The 19,869-nt window shown below is 42.2% G+C and overlaps 3 protein-coding genes and 1 pseudogene across 6 annotated transcripts in view; 2 read left to right on the top strand and 2 right to left on the bottom strand.

The window, feature by feature from the left end:
- The window catches only part of soul5 (heme-binding protein soul5), a 177,205-nt gene that overhangs the window by 11,985 nt on the left and 145,351 nt on the right, over positions 1-19,869 (bottom strand). The window contains exons 1-2 of one of the 2 annotated variants that reach the window (XM_084072543.1): positions 15,161-15,224; positions 13,608-13,833 (exon numbers count right to left, since the gene is read on the bottom strand). The exons of the other annotated variant lie outside the window; for it this stretch is intronic. Of the exons in view, the coding sequence (XP_083928669.1) occupies positions 13,608-13,675 (68 nt within the window). The 5' untranslated portion in view covers positions 13,676-13,833; positions 15,161-15,224. Of the gene's footprint in view, positions 1-13,607; positions 13,834-15,160; positions 15,225-19,869 lie in introns of those variants that run through there. 2 annotated transcript variants of the gene reach the window in all.
- On the top strand, positions 588-2,212 carry LOC311055724 (tripartite motif-containing protein 16-like; annotated as a pseudogene). Its single transcript has one exon. The product of its transcript is annotated as a tripartite motif-containing protein 16-like (transcript).
- LOC311055285 (retinol dehydrogenase 8) lies at positions 9,294-11,642 on the top strand (the record flags this gene model as incomplete). Its single annotated transcript, XM_084071416.1, has 6 exons — positions 9,294-9,390; positions 9,993-10,154; positions 10,264-10,443; positions 10,630-10,723; positions 10,912-11,095; positions 11,213-11,642. 6 exons carry the CDS (start codon positions 9,294-9,296, stop codon positions 11,426-11,428), a joined length of 933 nt encoding a protein of 310 aa, XP_083927542.1. The 3' UTR covers positions 11,429-11,642.
- Positions 15,704-19,869, bottom strand: part of notch3 (notch receptor 3) — a 36,234-nt gene continuing 32,068 nt past the window's right edge. For both annotated transcript variants that reach the window (XM_084073050.1, XM_084073051.1), the window contains exon 33: positions 15,704-19,744. In XM_084073050.1, the coding sequence (XP_083929176.1) occupies positions 18,281-19,744 (1,464 nt within the window). In that variant the 3' untranslated portion in view covers positions 15,704-18,280. The remainder of the gene's footprint in view (positions 19,745-19,869) is intronic.

Raw genomic sequence — 19,869 nt, 5'->3', positions numbered from 1 at the left:
GGGCTTATAACCAAAACCATCCATGTTCTCTGGGAGAAGTGGTGTTAGTGTTCCGTGTAGAAATATTGTTAGTGGGAATGAAAACATGGTCGCACCAACCGGAAGTGATGCGCTATAGGCAGACATGAAACCGGTGTTTCCCTGCGCTCTAGTCTAACATTATACTCCTGCCAGACTCCACAGAATATCAGAAAAGCAGAGGTCGCTGTTTTTCATTTTCTGTGGGGTCTGGCTACGCGAGACTAATGTCATCATAACACAGCTACTCGGAACAGAATACAGTCATATAAGAATAGAGCTGAAATAAGATGAACTCTACATGAATAATAAATCAATAATCAAAATATACAATTAATATACAAGGAATATACAATTCAGGGTCTTTTGTCGGTTCAGTGTTTTAATTTGGGTTACTTTTTCAACGGGGTGAATATACAGTATTACATATACAGTACCAGTTAATCACATAATCACACTACCTCTTTAAACATACTCCTCCTATCAACACACAAATGACTCCCATGTCATGTGATCTCTGACAAAATGAAACCAAACTAAACTCTGATTGTCAAATTGTAAGCTGTAAAATGGCTCAGCAAGGAGTTCAACTGGACCAGGAACAATTCTGCTGTTCTATCTGTCTGGGTCTACTGAGAGATCCAGTGACTGTTGCCTGTGGACACAACTACTGCAGTAGGTGTATTGAGGGATACTGGAATCGGGACGATCAGAGAGGGAGATTCAGCTGTCCACAGTGTAGACAGACGTTCATCCCAAGGCCTGTTCTGAAGAAAATCAACTTGTTTCCCCTGATCACTGCTATGCTGGACCTGTAGATGTAGCCTGTGATTTCTGCACTGGGACAAAACTGAAAGCTGTGAAAACGTGTCTTCAGTGTCTGGTCTCTTACTGTGACACTCACCTCCAGCCTCACTATCAATCTCCTGCTTTTAAGAAACACAAGTTGGTCAAAGCCTCAACAAAGCTTCAGGAGAGCATCTGCTCTTGTCACAACGAAGTGAGGAAGGTTTTTTGCCGCACTGATCAGCAGTGTATCTGTTATTTGTGCGCAATGGAAAAACACAAAGGTCACAATACGATCTCAGCTGCAACAGAAAGGACTGAGAGACAGAAAGAGCTTGATATAATTCAGCAGAACATCCAGCAGAGAATCCAGGAGAGAGAGAAAGATGTGAAGGTGCTTCGCCAGGAGGTGGAGTTCATCAATCACTCTGCTGATAGAGCAGTGAAGAACAGTGACACCATCTTTACTGAGCTGATCTCTTCCATTGAAAGAATACAATCTGAGTTGAGGGAGCTGATCAGAGACCAGCAGAAACGGGAAATAAGTCGTGCTGAAGAACAGAGGAAGCGTGTGGAGCAGGAAGTTACTGAGCTGAGGAGGAGACATGCCGAACTGGAGCAGCTCTCACACACAGATGATCACATCCATTTTTTACACAGTTACACCTCCCTCTCAAGGATCAGTGAACCTACACACCCTGTCAGCATCAATGTCCGTCCTCTGAGCTACTTTGAAAATGTGACTGTGGCTGTGTCAAAGGTGAGGAACAAACTAGAGGACATTCTTAAAGAGGAAGGGACAAACGTCTCAGAGACAGTGAATAGAGTAGATGTTTTACTGTCGACACCACCAGACCCCAAAACCAGAGCTGAGTTCTTGCAATACGCATGTCCAATCACACTGGATTGCAACACAGCACATAAACTCCTGTCCCTGTCTAAAAGGAACAGAAAAGTAACAGCGATGGACAAAGCTCAATCATATACTCATCACCCAGAGAGATTCACTGAAAGGTGTCAGGTTCTGGGTAGAGAGGGTCTGACTGGACGCTGTTACTGGGAGGCAGAGTGGAGTGGACACAGGGTTTATATAGCAGTCTCTTATAAAGATATCAGCAGAACAGGGACCCGTGATAAATGTGGATTTGGATTCAATGATAAGTCTTGGTCTTTACTGTGTGATAGTCGCAGTTATGTTTTCAGACACAGAGACATTGGTACTAAAATCTCAGGCCCTGTATCCTCCAGAGTAGGAGTGTACCTGGATCACAGTGCAGGTACTCTGTCCTTCTACAATGTCTCTGGCACCATGACTCTCCTCTACAGAGTCCAGACCACATTCACCCAGTCTCTCTATCCTGGATTTTGTGTTGTATCTAATTCAGTTGAGTTGTGCGACCTCAAATAGGCTCCTCTCTCAAGCCTCCAGAATTTTTGTTACCATATGTACACATTTAAACTTAAAACAACAGTCTAACTGATGTTAAAGGGGTTCTTTGTCAAATTGGAACATGGAACATGCTTTGTTTGAAATGAAAATGTGTGCTGTTATAAGTTATGTTATTCTTAATTTAGAAAATATTAATAAACAAATGTAAACATTTTATGCAGATTGAGAAAACTGTTTTATTGTTTTGTTGATGAAAATGATGATCATTTTATCATCCTGTCCCATAGATGTTGATAGATCTAAATATGTATTTATCAATCTGATAAAGATATATTTCATTTGTATGTGCTGGTTCATATTTGCTAGAGCCTGCCTCTTGTGTGTCAGTTTGGTTGAACTTCCAAGGTCCCTCAGGCAGTGCCTGCAACTTTGTTTATGTCTGATGGGCTCGATCTGGTATGTCAACAATATTAGATAGCAGGTTAATATCGGATTGTTTACAGTTTTGATGTCATGATGAACTTGGGTGCCAGGGAAACAAAGCAAGATGGCCACAGGCTAGCTGACGCTTACGTGATCACGGAAGGCGTTAACCCACGTTATGTGTATAAAACTATGTATATCTGTTTAAAACTTCAGAAGAATATATCTGGAACCATGCTTTTCTGACGCTTGTAAGATCTCTTCTCTGGAATAAACCCAAATTCTATAATTACACGTTTCCTTCCTCCGTTTATTGATGTAATTAATTCTCATCTGACCGATAGATATGGACCGGTATTTACAAGGAAAAATAAAGCTATCAGATGCTGTAACATTACTTGTGTTTGTCATGTGAAATAACATTCAATGTTTTTTATGCTCTGAACTGACATATAAATGATATAAATAAACTCACATACCTGATTGAATTTAAATGATTCTATTCAAATAAATGTAGGCTAATAAAACAAATGATCAATAATATTGCATGAATAAATGTTTCGGCATTCGAGGGTTTTGATATAAAGGCCTGTCACAGACCTCTGAAATGATACTGACCATGATACTGTCATGATTCTTTCATTGATGATGCCAGTATCATGGTCAGTATCATGTCAGTATCGTGTCAGTATCATGGTCAGTATCATGGTCAGTATCATGTCAGTATCATGTCAGTATCGTGTCAGTATCATGGTCAGTATCATGTCAGTATCATGTCAGTATCATGATGGACATTTTCATCGATTTTTTATTTTTTGCCATAGACATACAAAATAAGTGATAAGTGATAAGAGAAATACGTAATGAACTCCTAATGTGCCATAGTGTCTATGCCAATGTGCTAGACATTTTATAATGATAGTATTTCTGCATTAACCACTGAGCCACAAAGAAAGTAATATTTTAAAAAGCCAATCTACAAGCTCACAACACATTACATCATGACATGTTGAGAGCTTGTAGATCTGGTAATTTTGAAACATTTCAGAAATTGTTCAAATTATTTATTTAATTACTTAGCCTATAACAACATGCCCAAAAGGGAGATGCCAGGGTTAAAGAGGTTACCTATTCTGAAGAAAACCTGAAGACAGGCATTAAAGGTGGCATGGTGAAAGTCTATTCCGTATCTGGGATTTCAATAATTGGGTCAGTCAGGACAATAGTCAGTACAGTTAGTGCTTCCATCGCACATGAGCAAAGGGACATTTAGGTGCAGAGGTGAGTGGGTGCGTGTCATATGGTTATTATAGTGATTGCTGGCTTTTCAGAGGACAGTTTTACTTGAGGTTAGGAGGAGATCAAGTTCTACCAGTTCTACCTTACCAAACCAAAACAATGGAAAAAGAAAGATGAGAATCAAAAACATCATGTACCTGTACCGTATGTACATGATGAGTGATTAGATAATCATAAAGGGCATGACAGGATTTAAAGGAATGCAGTGTCACGACTAGTTTCATGCAAGGGCTCCTAATATCAGAGGTGTAAGCTGCCCCAACATCCAGATGTGTGACAGACACCCGTTGCCTTCCGAGACAACGGGACCCTTTCCACCTTTCCTTCCATCCCTTTTATTTTTTACTCTTATTTTCTCATTATTATATTACATAGGAATTATTGTCATATTATTGTCATCTTTTGTATTCAATAAATCTTCTAGAAATATATATTAGTATAAACTCTTCATTCTCTCACAGAGGAAATGTTAAATTTCCACAACAGTTATTCAAGTTATATATTGTTATTTTGTTAACACTTTTTCAGCAAGCTACTTGTTCTGTTCTACCTTCCTATGTTTTTGTAGCAAATAGATCCTTCTGAACAGATCTGTTTTTGATCTTTTCCTGTACCATTTTTCACTGTGGTCCCATTGACTTAAAGTTGTTTAATTGTCTGACCACACCACATATTAAATCCATTGTCTTAGAAAAACAAAAGGTTTCTCCAAGGTTTTTTTCTTCTACAAAGGCTTGAACACACATTTAGCTATTTTCAGGGAATTAAGGTAGCTATTATCAAACATTATTTCTAGCTGTCTTGTCCTCACCTTATGCAATTATGTATGGTACCATGTGCAATACCACAAATCTCCTGCAACATATTATTGAGCATGTCATCCCGACACTTTATGAGTCACCAAAATTATTCAAACAAATTTGAATTCAAAGGTTAGATTGTGAATATTTAGAATTATGTTTTTACATTATCATGACGAAAGAATATAGGCAATATTTTTATTTTTGGGGGGTTTATTTAAAAAAAAAAAAGGCCCACGGACATATAAAAGTCTTACCACGGACACGTTTGTCCGTGTACAGAGATGTTCATATTCGGTGCCATTTGTGTCCCCATGACATACTACAGCATATCTTGTGTAAAATATGCACTAACAATAATTCCAAAAAGCTTATCTTACACTGTTAAAGCCTCCCTACCATATAACAAAAAGATATGTACCTCAGGGTACATTAAATGTATAATCCAGAGTGATTTACAGTAGGCAAGGTAAGCACAAGGTAATACATAAAATGCATAGAGATGGTGTAGTGCCTCAGTAAACTAGGATAGGTAAACCAATAACCTATCATCAGTCTAAACATTATGATAATATCAATAAATAAATAATGTACATTGAAACTATACACACTATTAGGATGCCAGGTCAACAAATGAACCTGGCATCTGTCTAAATAACCTGCTATATAATTTACATTTTAACCTTGAATGCATGGTTGTCAAGAGACTAGAAAAAACAAGCAAATCAATTATACTGTATATTAATATGAATGAATTTGCATTGGGCGTTATCTAAGTAGATAGCAAGGTGTTTTATTATCTTGCACACACAGAGAGAGAGAGAGAGAGAGAGAACGGGAGGCAACAAACTGGAGTTATAAGACCTCTGAAAGTACTGTGCTGCACATTGTTGGCATACACATGGCACGTGGCTGTTGCATGTGAATTGTGCACGCATGTTAAGTGTACAGTATGTACCATTGCAATTAATAAACAGGTTTCTACACAGCTAGGGTTGGACGCAGCATTCTTTACATTATTTGGAATGCATCCTTCTAGCAATAAAGATTCTTTGAGACACTTGACATAACGTGATTACCATCACACACTGCAGCTCACTGTAATCAGTTAATTAATCTCAGCTGTGCGTGTTTCTTTCAAAGGTGGTTGGTTTTGCACCCTGAATACCACACACCCAGTAATGTTTGTAAACAAGAAACCTATCTATACTGTACATCCTCCGTGTTGCCACAGAGAACTGTACTTTCCTGTGCTTTTTTTGCAAACTGCTAATAAAGTATTCAATCAATCAATCAATCAGAGTGAAAAACCGAGAAGGTAGAACACAGTAAAAATCCTCAGTGTTAATTTAACTCCAGGACTGCCACACTGTTGAAACTGAAAGCGTAGCGGTCAGATACGCATGACTGAGCAAAACAAAAAAACTCATGAAAGAGGAGGGGTGCATTGTTGGGGCGGGGGCGCACCTAACTTTTAGTTTTTCACACGCCTTTGATACATTTTGTCATCGATATGCGTTTATAATGTGTTTATAGCCACGTGTCATGTGAAGCTTGACCAATCACTTTGTTGACGCACCTGACCAATCAGAACGTTGACGGACCTGACCAATCAGAACGTTGACGGACACGGACAAAGTCAGGTATAGAGCAGGATCCGCTCTATACCGGCTAGCGCCGCTAAAAATCACACCCTGTGTGAAGTGAGTGGTGCCTTTGATGAGCCCCGTATTGACCCCCGTATTGATGTTGTCATCAATGTTAGTGGACAGACATACATACATACATACATACATACATACATACATACATACATACGGACACACGGACAAAGTCATGTATAGGAGTGGTTGCCTTCGGCACCACTCATAAACTTGGTGGGTGCCCCCCCAGCCCAATGGCGCCCTAGGCAATTGCCTACTGTGCCTATTGGCTGGGCCGGCTCTGCATACGATTATGTAAAGAACTACAACTCCCATGTCCTGCACTGACAAGTGACAATGTGCAGTGGTGGGCCTATTGGTATCAAAATACTTAAAGACTTTAAAGTACAAGTAAAAGTATGCAGAATGTCCTGTTTCACAACTTCAAGTCATGTCTAAAATGTATTTAAAAATCTTGAAAATAGCATATGTACAAGTTTAAATAGGGCGGCTGAAGTGGTTAATGTATGTAATGTTTTGTAATAATAATCAAAATCTACAAAGTAACTAAAGTTTTCAAATGACTGTGCTGGAGTAAAGGTACAATATTTGTCTCTGACTCTGATGTAGTGTGGAGTAGAAGTAAAAGTATAGAAAATTGGAAATACCCCAGTAAAAACTGTAAAAAGTGTACCTAAGTACAGTAGCTACTTGAGTAGCCTACATTGCTTTCCACCACTGACAATGTGACCCATTCGCCGTTTATAGCAGTAGCACCATGTTGTGGTGCGACGGTGACTTGCCTAATGCCTAATGCCTCGACTAGATTACGAGACGCACGTCGCTCGGCAAAGAGACGCGGACGCACCGTTTGCAGACTACAGGTTGGTAGATTGCATCACTACGCAGCGCGCTTCATAGGCCAACTGTTTAACTTCACTTTATTCAGCCTCGGCCAGACTCGGGACTTTGACATATATAAATGCAATTATCAGTAGCCTACGTTTTACAAATCAGGGGTAGGCTAGGAGGCTATATTCGCAAAACGAGATCTATTATGAAGTTGTCATCTGAAATTCAGTCACTAAACCGAAAACAAATTATGGTAGACCTGCTTTTTCTCAAATTAGGCTATAAATTGTGCAATAATTGAATTAAAGGTTCTTTTTACATATGTCATCCACATTCGATGATGTTAAAATCTTCTAAAAATATATTTCTAAGAAACATATTTCATATAGGCAATAATAGCCTTTTCTAGTTTTGCCTATTATTAAATCGTGATAAAATAAACAATAGGCACAATCATACAGATCATAATAAGACAGAGTGTTATTTGGTTCAATCCTGCTAAACGCAGCCAAGCATTCCTAGGACACAAATAGGACTAGACGCGTCGCAATTTGCAATTGCAAAGTGTGGTTGCGCCGACGCCGGTCGGGACTCGAGCAATACGCCGGGAGGAATACCGTCGGAGACTGCGCCAATTACATTTTCACGTCACTCCTGAGATCGCCTGCGTTTCATTTTGAGAGGATTGATCCCCCAAAAATCATGTTATTGCATCAAACGGTTACATTTGGAGCATTCGTGGCGCCCCCTATGGATCAAAGTGGAAATCCTTTTGGGGATTGGTGTAGTATACCACCCTTGACATGTGATTCAAATTTGGGATTGACCGGACGTTTCGTTCGTGATTTTTGGCATTTTTTGTCAAACGGCCCCTCCCGCTAACTTTGGAAGCCATTTACGGACGAAAGGTACGGACCAAAATTCCGCTTGGATAGGTTTATCGCATGGGTCCATAGATCACGTGTACCGATTTGTGTGAGATTTGGAAAAAAATTGAAGGAAAAGGAGCAAAAAGTGTGTTTTGAAGAAAATTCAAAATGGCGGAAAATCTATCCTGACGCAAATGGGCGTGGCCTATATGGGAAGATGCGTCGTGAGCCAAGGAATCCAGGGAAAAAGACATTTTGATTTTACGACCTACGGTTCAAGAGTTATAGGCCAAAAGGTAAAGGGGGCTGTTATAGCGCCACCATGTGGCCGACTGGTGTGATTATTTTTTAAATAATTTTCCAAAAAACTATTAACCTCCCCTCCAAGTTTTTTAACTGTAGCCTTTACGGTTTCCGAGAAAAAAATACTTGAATGGGAGTTTTTGCAATTCCCATTAAAGTGGATGGGGAAATTTAATGCACTAATAAATCAATATCAAAAAATCTATCCTGACGCAAATGGGCGTGGCCTATATGGGGAGATGCGTCGTGACCCAAGGAATCCAGGTGAAAAGAAATTTTGATTTTAGGACCTACGGTTCAAGAGTTACGGGCCAAAACGTAAAGGGGGCTGTTATAGCGCCACCATGAGGCCGAATGGTGTGATATTTTTGTAAGTAATTTCGGACTTAATTATGAATTTTCCCTCCAAATCTGATAACTCTAGCTCTTAAGGTTTCTGAGAAAAAAATACTTGAATTTGAGTTTTTTCACTTTTACATTAAGGTGGATGGGGCAATTTAATGCACTAATAAATTAATATCAATTAAAATATTCAACCAATCTCTTAGCAAAATACAAGCACACGATTCCCGATTTAGACGGTCATTTTGATATATGGCACAACATTAGGGGATAAAAACTGTGGGAGGAGATGCGGTTTGAAATAAAGTTTATCTTGAAGTGGAATAAAGTGTATAGAGTACTATAGTCTGGTTGCCCTGTTAGGGCAACCACACTAATTAAAGCCCCTATTAATCCAGCCCGTAGCTACTACACTCGAACAATAGCCTACTTGCCTGGCCTGGTGGTGAACAGTCATGTATCCATTTCATCCACTAGATGGTAGTATAGGACAAGAAAACCTTTCACCTCCCCCTGTTGTTGACAGACCGGTTTGGGTTATCTACCTGTGCAGCCCTAATTGCTTGGCATGGGGACCCGGAGGGTGCTGGTGACAGGGTGCTCATCTGGCATCGGCCTGGCTGTGGCAGTACGACTGGCCAGGGATGAGCTGCGAAGGTTCCAAGGTCTGCTTTACCTCTGTATTTTTCGGCTACTTTCAACTGTTCACACAAGGTATAATAATCAGTGGTGTAAAGTAACTAAGTATATTTACTCAAGTAACGTACTTAAGTACAATTTTGAGGTGTTTTTTTTACTTTAGGCTACTGGAGTATTTTCAAATTTCAGTACTACATCTCAGAGGAAAAATATTATGCTTTTACGCCACTACAATTATTTGAAAACTTTAGTTACTAGTTACTTAGTAGATTTTGATTATTATTACAAAGCATACATTAACCACTTCAGCCCTATATACATTTCGGCCATTTGAAAATAGCCGATCTGCAAGCAGTAGATCTGCTATTTTCAAAAGATTTTTATACATTTTATATATTTGAAAACGTGTGCAATATTAGGACCTTCAGCATAATGAGTACTTTCTACTTTTCGTACTTTAAGTACATTTTGATACCAATACTTTTACCCAAGTAAATTTTGAATTCCGGACTTTTACTTGTAACAGACATTGCAGTATTGATACTTTTACTTTTAAGTACAAAATGTGAGTACTTTTTCCACTGCTGATTATAATATATCTACATTGGGTGTGGTATGATTGGGACAGTGGTGGCCACCATGCGGGACCTGGGCAAACGAGAGGCCTTGGAGAGAGCAGCAGGAGAGGCTCTCAACAGAACGCTGGAGATCAAACAGTTGGATGCTTGCAGTGAAGACTCCATCAGAGATTGTGTCAATAGCCTGCCGGACAGACGGGTGGATGTACTTGGTCAGGCTGCCGCTTTGTCACATGTTATATTTTGGATTAAACCACATAGAAGAGAATATACAAAATGCGATGCCACAACTCATTTAGAGTATCTTCCATTTTCTCCTAGTGAACAATGCTGGTGTTGGCATGATCGGACCCCTGGAGTGCCAAACTATAGCAGCCATGCAGGAGGTCTTTGACACCAACTTTTTTGGCCTGGCACGACTGGTGAGAGAGGTGCTCCCAGACATGAAGCGACGGCAGAGTGGCCATATTGTGGTGATGAGCAGTGTCATGGGCATACAAGGTTGGCAGGGTAGAATGTCTTCAAAATGAAGCTACACAGTAAAATCCTCAGTGTTAATTTAACTCTGAGAGTCGGGCCCAATTGCACACTCTCAGAGTTAAATTAACACTCATGTGTTTACAGCGTAATGATGAATTCATTGAGACTTTTGAGGGTGCTAACAATGCGTCTCAAATTTTCATACAGGACTTCTGTTCAACGACGTCTACTCTGCTTCCAAATTTGCCGTGGAGGGATTCTGTGAAAGTCTGGCAGTACAGGCAATGAAGTTTAACATCAAGTGAATAAAATACATCTCCAAGTTTTAACATGAATCATTTCACCCGAATGCAGCCACCACACAAATGGAGGCCAGTCAACTCAGGCCTGACACATCAGAAAGCCTATGATTGTAAATAATTGCAATGCAATATTGTTTGTATTTGAACAGAGCTCCTATATGTCTTTGTTTGACACCTCCCTCTTGAGGATGACTCTAGTAGAGCCTGGCCCTGTGGTGACAGAGTTTGAAAGGAAGGTATACGAGGACGCTCAGAAGATGGACCTGTTGGGAACCGATGAAGAGACGGCTAGAGTCTTCCGTGAGATTTACCTGCCGTACTCTAGGAAGGTCTTCACCTCAATAGGCCAGACGCCAGAGGAAGTGGCAGAGGCACGAACAGCCATTCATGTTCTCAGTCGTTTTGTGTTTGAACAACCTTGAAATATCAAAAAATGAATAATGAGCAGTATGGAAATAATGTGCCGTGTTTGTCCTCTTACTTTGCAGCAAACACTGAAAGTGATTAATGCCAAGGAGCCTCCTTTCCGCCACCAGACCAATCGACTGTACACACCTATGACGGCCCTGAAACATGCAGACCCCACCGGACGCCTGCCACTGGACACCTTCTATAAGATGGTCTTCAAATATGACTCTGTGTTCAATGCCACTCTACGGGTACTGCAAATGCTGCAGAAGAGAAAGACTTCAATATTTAAATGACTAGTTACGCAGACTGTACAACTAATAGTAGGCTTAGAAATAGGACAAGGAACTGTCACTGATTGACTGGTAGATTCAACTCTACTGATGAAGGATTTGTAAGAGTGATATAGTGTATTTATACTAGGGATCAGCTCTTAAATGAAAGAGGCTCTGTTTTATATGTGGATATAGTCACCTACCTACCATGATTAAGAATCTTACTGAAAGTAATCAGTAAGATAACAGGATTCTTTCAATGAAATATAGGAAATATAAAAAAACGTCCTTTGTGTACTGTAAACCATTTCTGTGTGGCTGGAGTCCTTAAATCATTACATTCAACATTCAACTCACATTTCACACAAAAACAGATTGGAGCAGCAGTGGCCTAAACTTAAGCATTGTTTCCCAAACAATGAGTCGGGACCCATCTTCGGGTCGCGGATCAATTTCTATGGGTCGCGAGTAAATGTCTCTTTTTTTTCCGTTTCCTACATTTAAACAAATATGCAGTATGTATTATTCCAAAAGATTTAAAAAAAGTTTAAACAAAATAAATCACAACTTTATCAATTAAAAACAATCCAACGTTTTCCAAATGTATTTCATGAATAAAATGAGAAAATATAATATATTTCCATAAATAATTATGGAAATAAAGTTTAAGAAGTAGGTTTGGGAACCACTGGTCTAAAGACTAGGGAAGCACACTTCATTCAAACATCTCTTGGTACTCCCTATGTAAAAACATCCACACGAGCAGTTGAGGCGATACACAACATAAGTGGTGTTACAATTGATCAAATGTTTACTTATTTATGTATCTTCCTTCATTGTCTTGCAATTTACAATTAAGCCATTTAGCAGACGCTCTTCTCGGGTGATTTGGAATGTGAGAAGGGAATAAGCAGAGAAAGCATAAACTCTAGTCAATAAACAAGGTAAATAGTCACATAGAGTGCAGACTGCGAGAACAATGTGCAGAAGTGCCTCAATGAAATAAGAGTACCAAGTAAACAATGAGCCTAGCATCTGTCTAAATAACATACTTAACATTTGTGGTAAAAAAACAAAAAAAACAAAAAAACAGTTAATAGATCATGGGAGCGACTCTGAAATTCTGACTACCATGGGGAGTTCATTCCACAGTTAGGGAGCCAGGAGGGAGAAGATGTCCAGGATGTTTTTGGGGAGGCTCTGGCTCAGACAGCATTCCTGTGTTAACTGATCCAAGTCAGTGGGAAGGATTGTAGGGTTGGATTCTTTTTTTGAAGGTACAGGGGATGCCATGCCATTTGCCTTGTGCGTCAAAACCAGTGTTTTGTACTGGGTGTGGGCAACCGGAAGCCAATGAAAGGAATAGAATAGGTGGGAGATGTGAACATTTCGTGAGGTTGCAGACCAGACGTTCTGCAGCATTTAGGATTATTTGGAGGGGCTTAAGAGAGCATGCAGGAGGCCAATAAGGAGGGAGTTACAGTAGTCAAGCTTTGAGATGACTGCGGCCTGGATAAGGAACTGGGCGGACTCCTGGGTGAGGAAGTGTCTGATCCTTTGTATATTGTAAATGTAAACCTACAGGATCGAGTGACTGCTGCCATGTGTGCCTTAGAGGCAGATGACTGTCCAGGACAACACCCAGGCTCTTGGCCGTTGTAAAACAAAGCAACAAAAACATCAACAGGAGGTTGCTCGGGTGGCGCAGTTGTAAAGTATATGCCCACTTATTACCACTTTTTGGCCCGTATTCAGTGGAGGGGAGCCTGGCGGGGAGGGTGTCTCTGCATGTATTCCTAAGTTTGTGGAACCTGTCAGCAAGGAGTGTTGGGTGGGAGGAGTAGAATGAAGGCTCTACGTCCTCCCGGTGGGGGCTCCTCACTGGCAGGTGAGTCAGTAGGATTCAGCAGCAGTGACAACACAGAAGTGTGTGGAGAGGGAGTTGACAATAGAAATGATATTCTCCACCATGCACACACATGGGCGGGCCGTGCACACACACACACGCACGCACACACACACACACACACACACACACACACACACACACACACACACACACACACACACACACACACACACACACACACACACACACACACACACACACACACACACACACACACACACACACACACACACACACACACACACACACACACACACACACACACTCAAAAGTTATGTCTAGTCACAGTACCTTACAGTGCAGTCAGGAATGTTGGTCTCACAGTGGATGCCAGTGAAGCCAGGCTTGCAGGTGCACATGTAGGAGTTGACATAGTCTGTGCATGTACCACCGTTCTTACAGGACGAGCTCTGGCACTCATTGATCTCAGCGGCACAGCAGGGTCCTGTGAAGCCTGGCAGGCAGCAGTGGAACGAATTCACCTTGTCAGTACAGGATCCTCCATTCAGACACAGTTCTGAAAAAGACACAGAGAGGAGCTGTTTACCTCCATCCAGAGGGAGAGAGTTGTTTGTCTGATCCTAACCACCCCCATCCAGAAGGATGGAGGTAGTTAGGGATAGGGAATCACCTCCAGGACATCACAGTGAGTTGGCATGGTTCTTCAAGACTTGCAGTATTGAGATGTCCAGAGTTGCAGGACAGACAGCGCTACAGCCTCAGGCCTCACACAGCTCGCTGCAGTCCAGCCCTCACGGTCCAAAACCTGGTCCAAAGAATTGGCAATGACTGAATTATTCTATCTTATATTGTTTTATTGTATATTATTATTAACTGTGATGATCTATTTGGGTTATTAGGCCTACCTGATTGTTATTATTGTATACATTGCCTTTGATTATTGCATCTACTATTATTACCTGTGATTGTTTTAAATGTTATTATATGTGATTGTTTAATTGCATAATATATTTATTTCCTGTGGTGACAGCAGTGTGTCATGATTTGCAAAAGCCGGCAGACACAAATGCAAAACACAACAAAGTCAAAGTCCAAGGGTGTTTATTGAAACAAAAGAGGAAAGGGGGAGGTAGGTGGTGTCGGCTGGGAGTGGGCGAGGTGAGCTGGCCGAGGCTGGTGGCAGGCAGGCAGTGGAGCACAGGAGAAAAGAATGAGTCAAAATCACAAGGAGCAAAAACAAAAGGTTTTCAAAAACACTAACTGTAGCACTAGGACTCTCCAAGAATATAATCATTAGCAGCCAGTTGCTGGCAAGAAGCGTTACCACACACGGGAGGTTGTGAAACGATTTGCTTTGCTTTGGCGGCGAGTGCAATGAAGGCCAGGGTTTAAATACTGCCTAGGATGATGAGCTGAAGGCAGGCAGGTAAGGGAGATGAGGGGACTGGAAACAGGTGTGCCAAATATGACTGGTCGATGTGTCCTTGAGCAAGGTCCCCCCAACTCTGGGTTGAGCTGAAACCGAATCCCCCCCAACGGGAGCAAGTAGGTCAATATATTAAGCTGGAAGCTGGAGCCATCCCTACGCCCACTCACAAAGACAAACATGTAGACACGTCAAGGACACTGACAAAGACTGTGACACAGTGAATAAACTGAGTTCATTGAACTTGCCAGACAACACAGTGAAATCCTCCTCGACCCCTCCATTACTAGCTAGCAAGAGTGTCTGTAGGAGTAAACTCCACCTAGCTCTGGTCCATAGCGTTAGAAGGAGTTCTCCTTAACGCTATGGTAGGCTACTTTCGATTATTTCCCCTCGCACCGCGGTAGCGCAGCCTCTAGTCTGTAGTAAAAATAAAAAATACACTTTTGCTACTCACCAAAATTCTAAGACGGTTTGATGGAGTTGAAAGCCTACTCTTCTAAGTGGAAACACTCTGAGGCCCTCACCTCACGTCTAACATACACATTTTGGCCAGAAAAGAAAATACCGGAAGAAAGAAATGTTTTTCGTTACTTACCCCACAGTGCCCTCTACAGATCTGGTCAATGGAATTTTCCTATTGACCAGATTCTTCCTTCCGGTGAAATATTTTATTTTCTGTCCAAAAAGTGTATTTTAGACCTGAGGTGGGGGTCTCAGAGTGTTCCCACTTAGTAGAGTAGGCTTTCAACTCCATAAAACCGTTTTTGTTTTGGTGAGTAGCAAAAGTTTATTTTTTATTTTTACTACAGACGAGGCTCTAGTATGAGTGTGCGAGGGGAAAGAATGGCAAGTACCATAGCGTTAAGGAGAACTCCTTCTAACGCTATGGAACAGAGCTAAGCTCCACCCAGCCAAAAATATGTATATCTTTGCTAATAGAATATATAGACAAACTTCAATAAATGGTAAAATACAAGATTAAAAACAGGACACAAAATGTAGTTCCCTACAGTTTTTATTAGAAGTAACTTATTTTACAACTTTTGTCTGTAGAAAGAAAATTGTGAAAAGGCTTTATGTACAATGATTTTTAAAACTACTTTTAAACAAGTATAGAAATTAATGATAGAAAATATCTATGACTGTTCTAATAATACAAGACCAATAAAATATCAGTCACATCCTCAGCTTCACAATAATGCTAAAAGGAAGTACATTTATTTTTGTCCTTTTTAGTAAATAATCATTTTAGAAACATAAGACTTCTCAAACAAATAAATCTAACCCAGGACGAACATATTTACAGGCATAAATTGGGAGCTTGAAATGTACAAAAAAAAAAAGGAAATGTAATAGTGCGACCTTGGAAGGAAATGAATGGACCAAGTAGATAATCACATAAACAGAACCACATTGCCTTGAAAATAACCTCTGGACTGAAATATGAATACATTGGCAATTTATCCTCCCAGGTCTGAGAAAACAGTAACCGATTTCATTGGTTGAATATAATATGACACACAACTAAGGGCAGAGGAATGTTAGGCCACCACCACCACCACCACAATGACTGGTATAATGGTGTCCAATAAGTATCTGTTCATGTTGTCACATGCATGCAGCAGGTTACAAACATAAGAATTATGTGCTCAAGTTCTCACAATGTTTGTCAAATGGTTTTATATACTATTATACTGTATATGCCCATGGTATGTTAATAAGAAAATGGTCCCTATTTTAGAGTCTTGGATCACATGAAGACAGAAACGGCTAGTCAGGCAACACGCAAAGGTTTGCTGGATCGCCGGGAGTGTCATCTCCAGAGTATTGCAAAAAGCTGGAGAGTACGGCACTACATAGTAGTGTTCTCTCCTTCTGTGTCTTCTAACAAGTCGTCTGAAGATGCTACTCCGTAGCTGTTGGGCTTGAAGCTGCTGTAGATGCAGAGGAACCGTTCCCTGCATGTTATATAAACACCTCCCTGAGGAGTAACACGCCATCAGCAGTTGTAGCCCAGCAGCCACTCCCTCACACTGACCATAACGCACTTCCTCTTTAGCTGATGCATGGACATTATTACCAGGGCTGAATGGATCAAGTGTTTTCTGGCCAAGCTCTAAAGCTTCATTTATACTTAGGTAGTTGCACATGCACCGAAAATATAAGATCTACAAGCTGTAGATTGGGTATTATCCATGCATGAAATGGCATACAACTAAGTATAAATCAGGCATAAGATGGTTCAATTAATGAACAATTGGCCATACATACAGGCTTACACACTTCTTCCAAATGCTTTACTAAAACACATACATGGCAGATGGAGCTTGTCAGGCTCACCAAGACAAGCAAATATGCTGGAAGGTTTGGGCATGAGATAGAATAGCAGCCAATAAATGTAGCTTAGCACATCAAGGTGAAAAAAAAAGTTATACATGAACAAATATACAGATTCAAATTAAATGAAGATTAAAAGGGCAGTGACACGCTGATTTTATAGGCATAATAACAGTTCTATATAGTTCCTTAAAGTGAATTAAACATGCTCCAGGCGTGGAGTGATCTGAGGTGGGTCTAGAATTGGAGGTGAACTCCAGTGGAGTCCCACCAGTGTGCAAGTGGAGGGGAGTGGACAGTGATACCTGACATTGGGTGTAGAGAGACAATTATTTGAAACATATCAATTAAAACGTCTCACGGGTACTTTATTGCTATAAAGACCTCAAAATAAAGAACCATGAACCTATAAAGAACCATGAACCTATGTCTGATCCAGACCCACTACGCCACCTGGGGCTTGTCACAAGAAGTGCTTCAAGAGACCCTCACATTCTTATTCATAATACTTCTATGGAATGTATTTTTTTATTTTATATTTTGTTTAACCAGTTGTTGGCCTAAATAAATATCAGTCAAGAGAGGCGAGACCTCCACTTTCTGTCGGTTAACGCAGAGTGTAAAAGGAGTTGTGTAAACCGCTAGGTAAGGAAGTGAGCAGAGGATAACGCTCATTTCCTTATACCATCACACTGGCCTAATAGAAATGTACTGTAGGTATTCTATGTAACAGGTGGGGTGGGGGGCAGCATCATTGTGAGAGGCCAGGACAGAAAGAGGGGAAAAAACACCTGAAAAGGCAGTTTGGAGAAACATAAAACAAACAATAAATAAAAAATAAAAGGAATTCCCTTCAACATTTTGCTTTTTTTTCACTTATCTACTTTTTTAAAAGTTTGTTAGTTTTCAGGAGAGCGTCCCTAAGTCTTTGAAATAAAAGACTTGGTTTCTTCATATACTTTTTTTTATAATAAAAAACAAGTCCATCTGTGACAGAATAAGTCTTACTTCATTAAATTGTCTGCTCTTTTTTTCCCAGACAACACACATTTCCCTTTACTCTTTTCTCTGCAAACATCACTAGCAGACGGTCCTCTTGATAAAACAGTCAATCCACATCCAATGAAAATCTTGGAAACAGGCTGACACATAAAAAAAACACAGACGGGCTCACAAGCCAGTCCACTTATTCTTTTCACCCCAGTTCCTTTTTTTCCACGCGGGAGCCTTGGGACCTTCACGCAAACACCTGCATCTTGCCGTTGGTCTCCGGGGCGTGGGGAATTTGGGTCTGGGCTGGGCCGGCTACAGCCGGGCTGGGGGTGGAGTCTGACCAATCAGACACGCAGTGAGGGGAGGGGCTAGACCAGGGCTCGGGAGACTCCGGGGAGGGCGTCAGGTACGGGTGCTCATTGGTCAGGTGGTGGTAATGCTTGGGGGTGGCATCTAAGGCGGAGGAGTAGCTATGTTGAGAGGGAGGGGTGGGGTAATCCTCCAGGCCTGCTGTGCTGCCGCTTGCCTGGGGGGGTGGAGCTTGAGGTGGCTGGGCTACTGGGGTGGATGCCTGTTGGGGCTGGGCCGCACTCTGGGGCTGGGGAGGCTGCTGCTGGAAGAACCCTTGTGGGGGCTGTGAGGTCTGAGGGGTAGGCGGGGTGGAGGTGCCCATACGGGCCATACTTTGCTGGGCGGCCATGGCGTGGTTGTGAAGCTGCTGCTGCTGCTCAGCGATGGAGGGCAGCTTGACAGGGCTGATGGTGGGCGTGGAGGTGATGGGCGTGGGCTGCAGCATGGCGGCACGGTACATGTGCTGGTGCAGCTGCATCATGCTCTGCTGCTGCATGGCGGGGCTCTGGGGGTGCATGCCCGCCTGGCTGCTCTGCACCAGGTTCACCACCTGCTGGCCACACTGGGTGGTGGGCGTCATCCTGCTGTGCCAGTCGAAGGGCACGCTGACCGGACTGACCATGCCCATGTTGATCCCCATCTGGCCTGAATTGAGCACGTAGCCGCCGTGGTTGAGGGCCGACGCCATGGAGACGCGGCCCTGCATGGACATCCCTCCGTCTGCGAGGTCGTTGAGCTGGGCCAGAGACACCGCGAACTGGCCTCCTCCCTCCAGCATGCTGCTGTGAACCATGGGCGTGCTGGGGACAGACATGGAGTGGAAGAGCCCTGGCGAAGGCATGGCCACGGGGGAGGTGGGGTTAGTGATGTAGCCAGCGTTACTAGCTCCACCGCGGGGAGAGTCCAGTGAATCGACAGGGGAGAGGGTGACTGAGCTCTCCAGCAAGGCGCTCTGCATGTCCAGGGTGAGCTTCTTATTGCGGGCCTTGACCGAATCCTTAAGGCTGGCGGCATGTTGGCTTCCGAGGCTAGAGCCCTTGGCTCCGGGCCGGCGGTTCTTCTTGCCCTGCGGGGTGTTCTTTAGGCTGGGCAGGAAGGCACTGGGCGGGCACATGAGGGGAGAAAGGGTGTGTCCCCCAGCGAGGTGGTGTCCAGCCCCTCCGTGGCCCTGGGGGCTCCTCACTGTGTTGTACTCGTCCAGCAGCTGGACGATGTCGTGGTGCATGCGATCCTGAGCTATGTCCCTCGGCAACCGGTCCATGTGGTCTGTGATCTCTCGGTTTGCAAAGTGGGCCAGCAACACCTTCACAGCCTCACAGCTGCCCTCACGGGCTGCAAGGAAGAGAGGGGTCTCCTCCTGAAAACAAAACAAAAAACAATAGAAGGAAGAGAGATAAATAAGTGTGTTAGATGTATAATAATAATCATTCCAAAGATAAAATATACAGTCATTGGTGTGGAAAGATGAAGATAGTTGATACG

The sequence above is a fragment of the Gymnoscopelus microlampas genome (genome assembly GCF_963454915.1).
Source record: "Gymnoscopelus microlampas genome assembly, chromosome: 11".
Taxonomy (NCBI): Eukaryota; Metazoa; Chordata; class Actinopteri; order Myctophiformes; family Myctophidae; genus Gymnoscopelus; species Gymnoscopelus microlampas.
The sequence above is the reverse complement of the archived record's forward strand: the minus strand, read 5'-3'. Positions and strand labels throughout refer to the sequence as shown.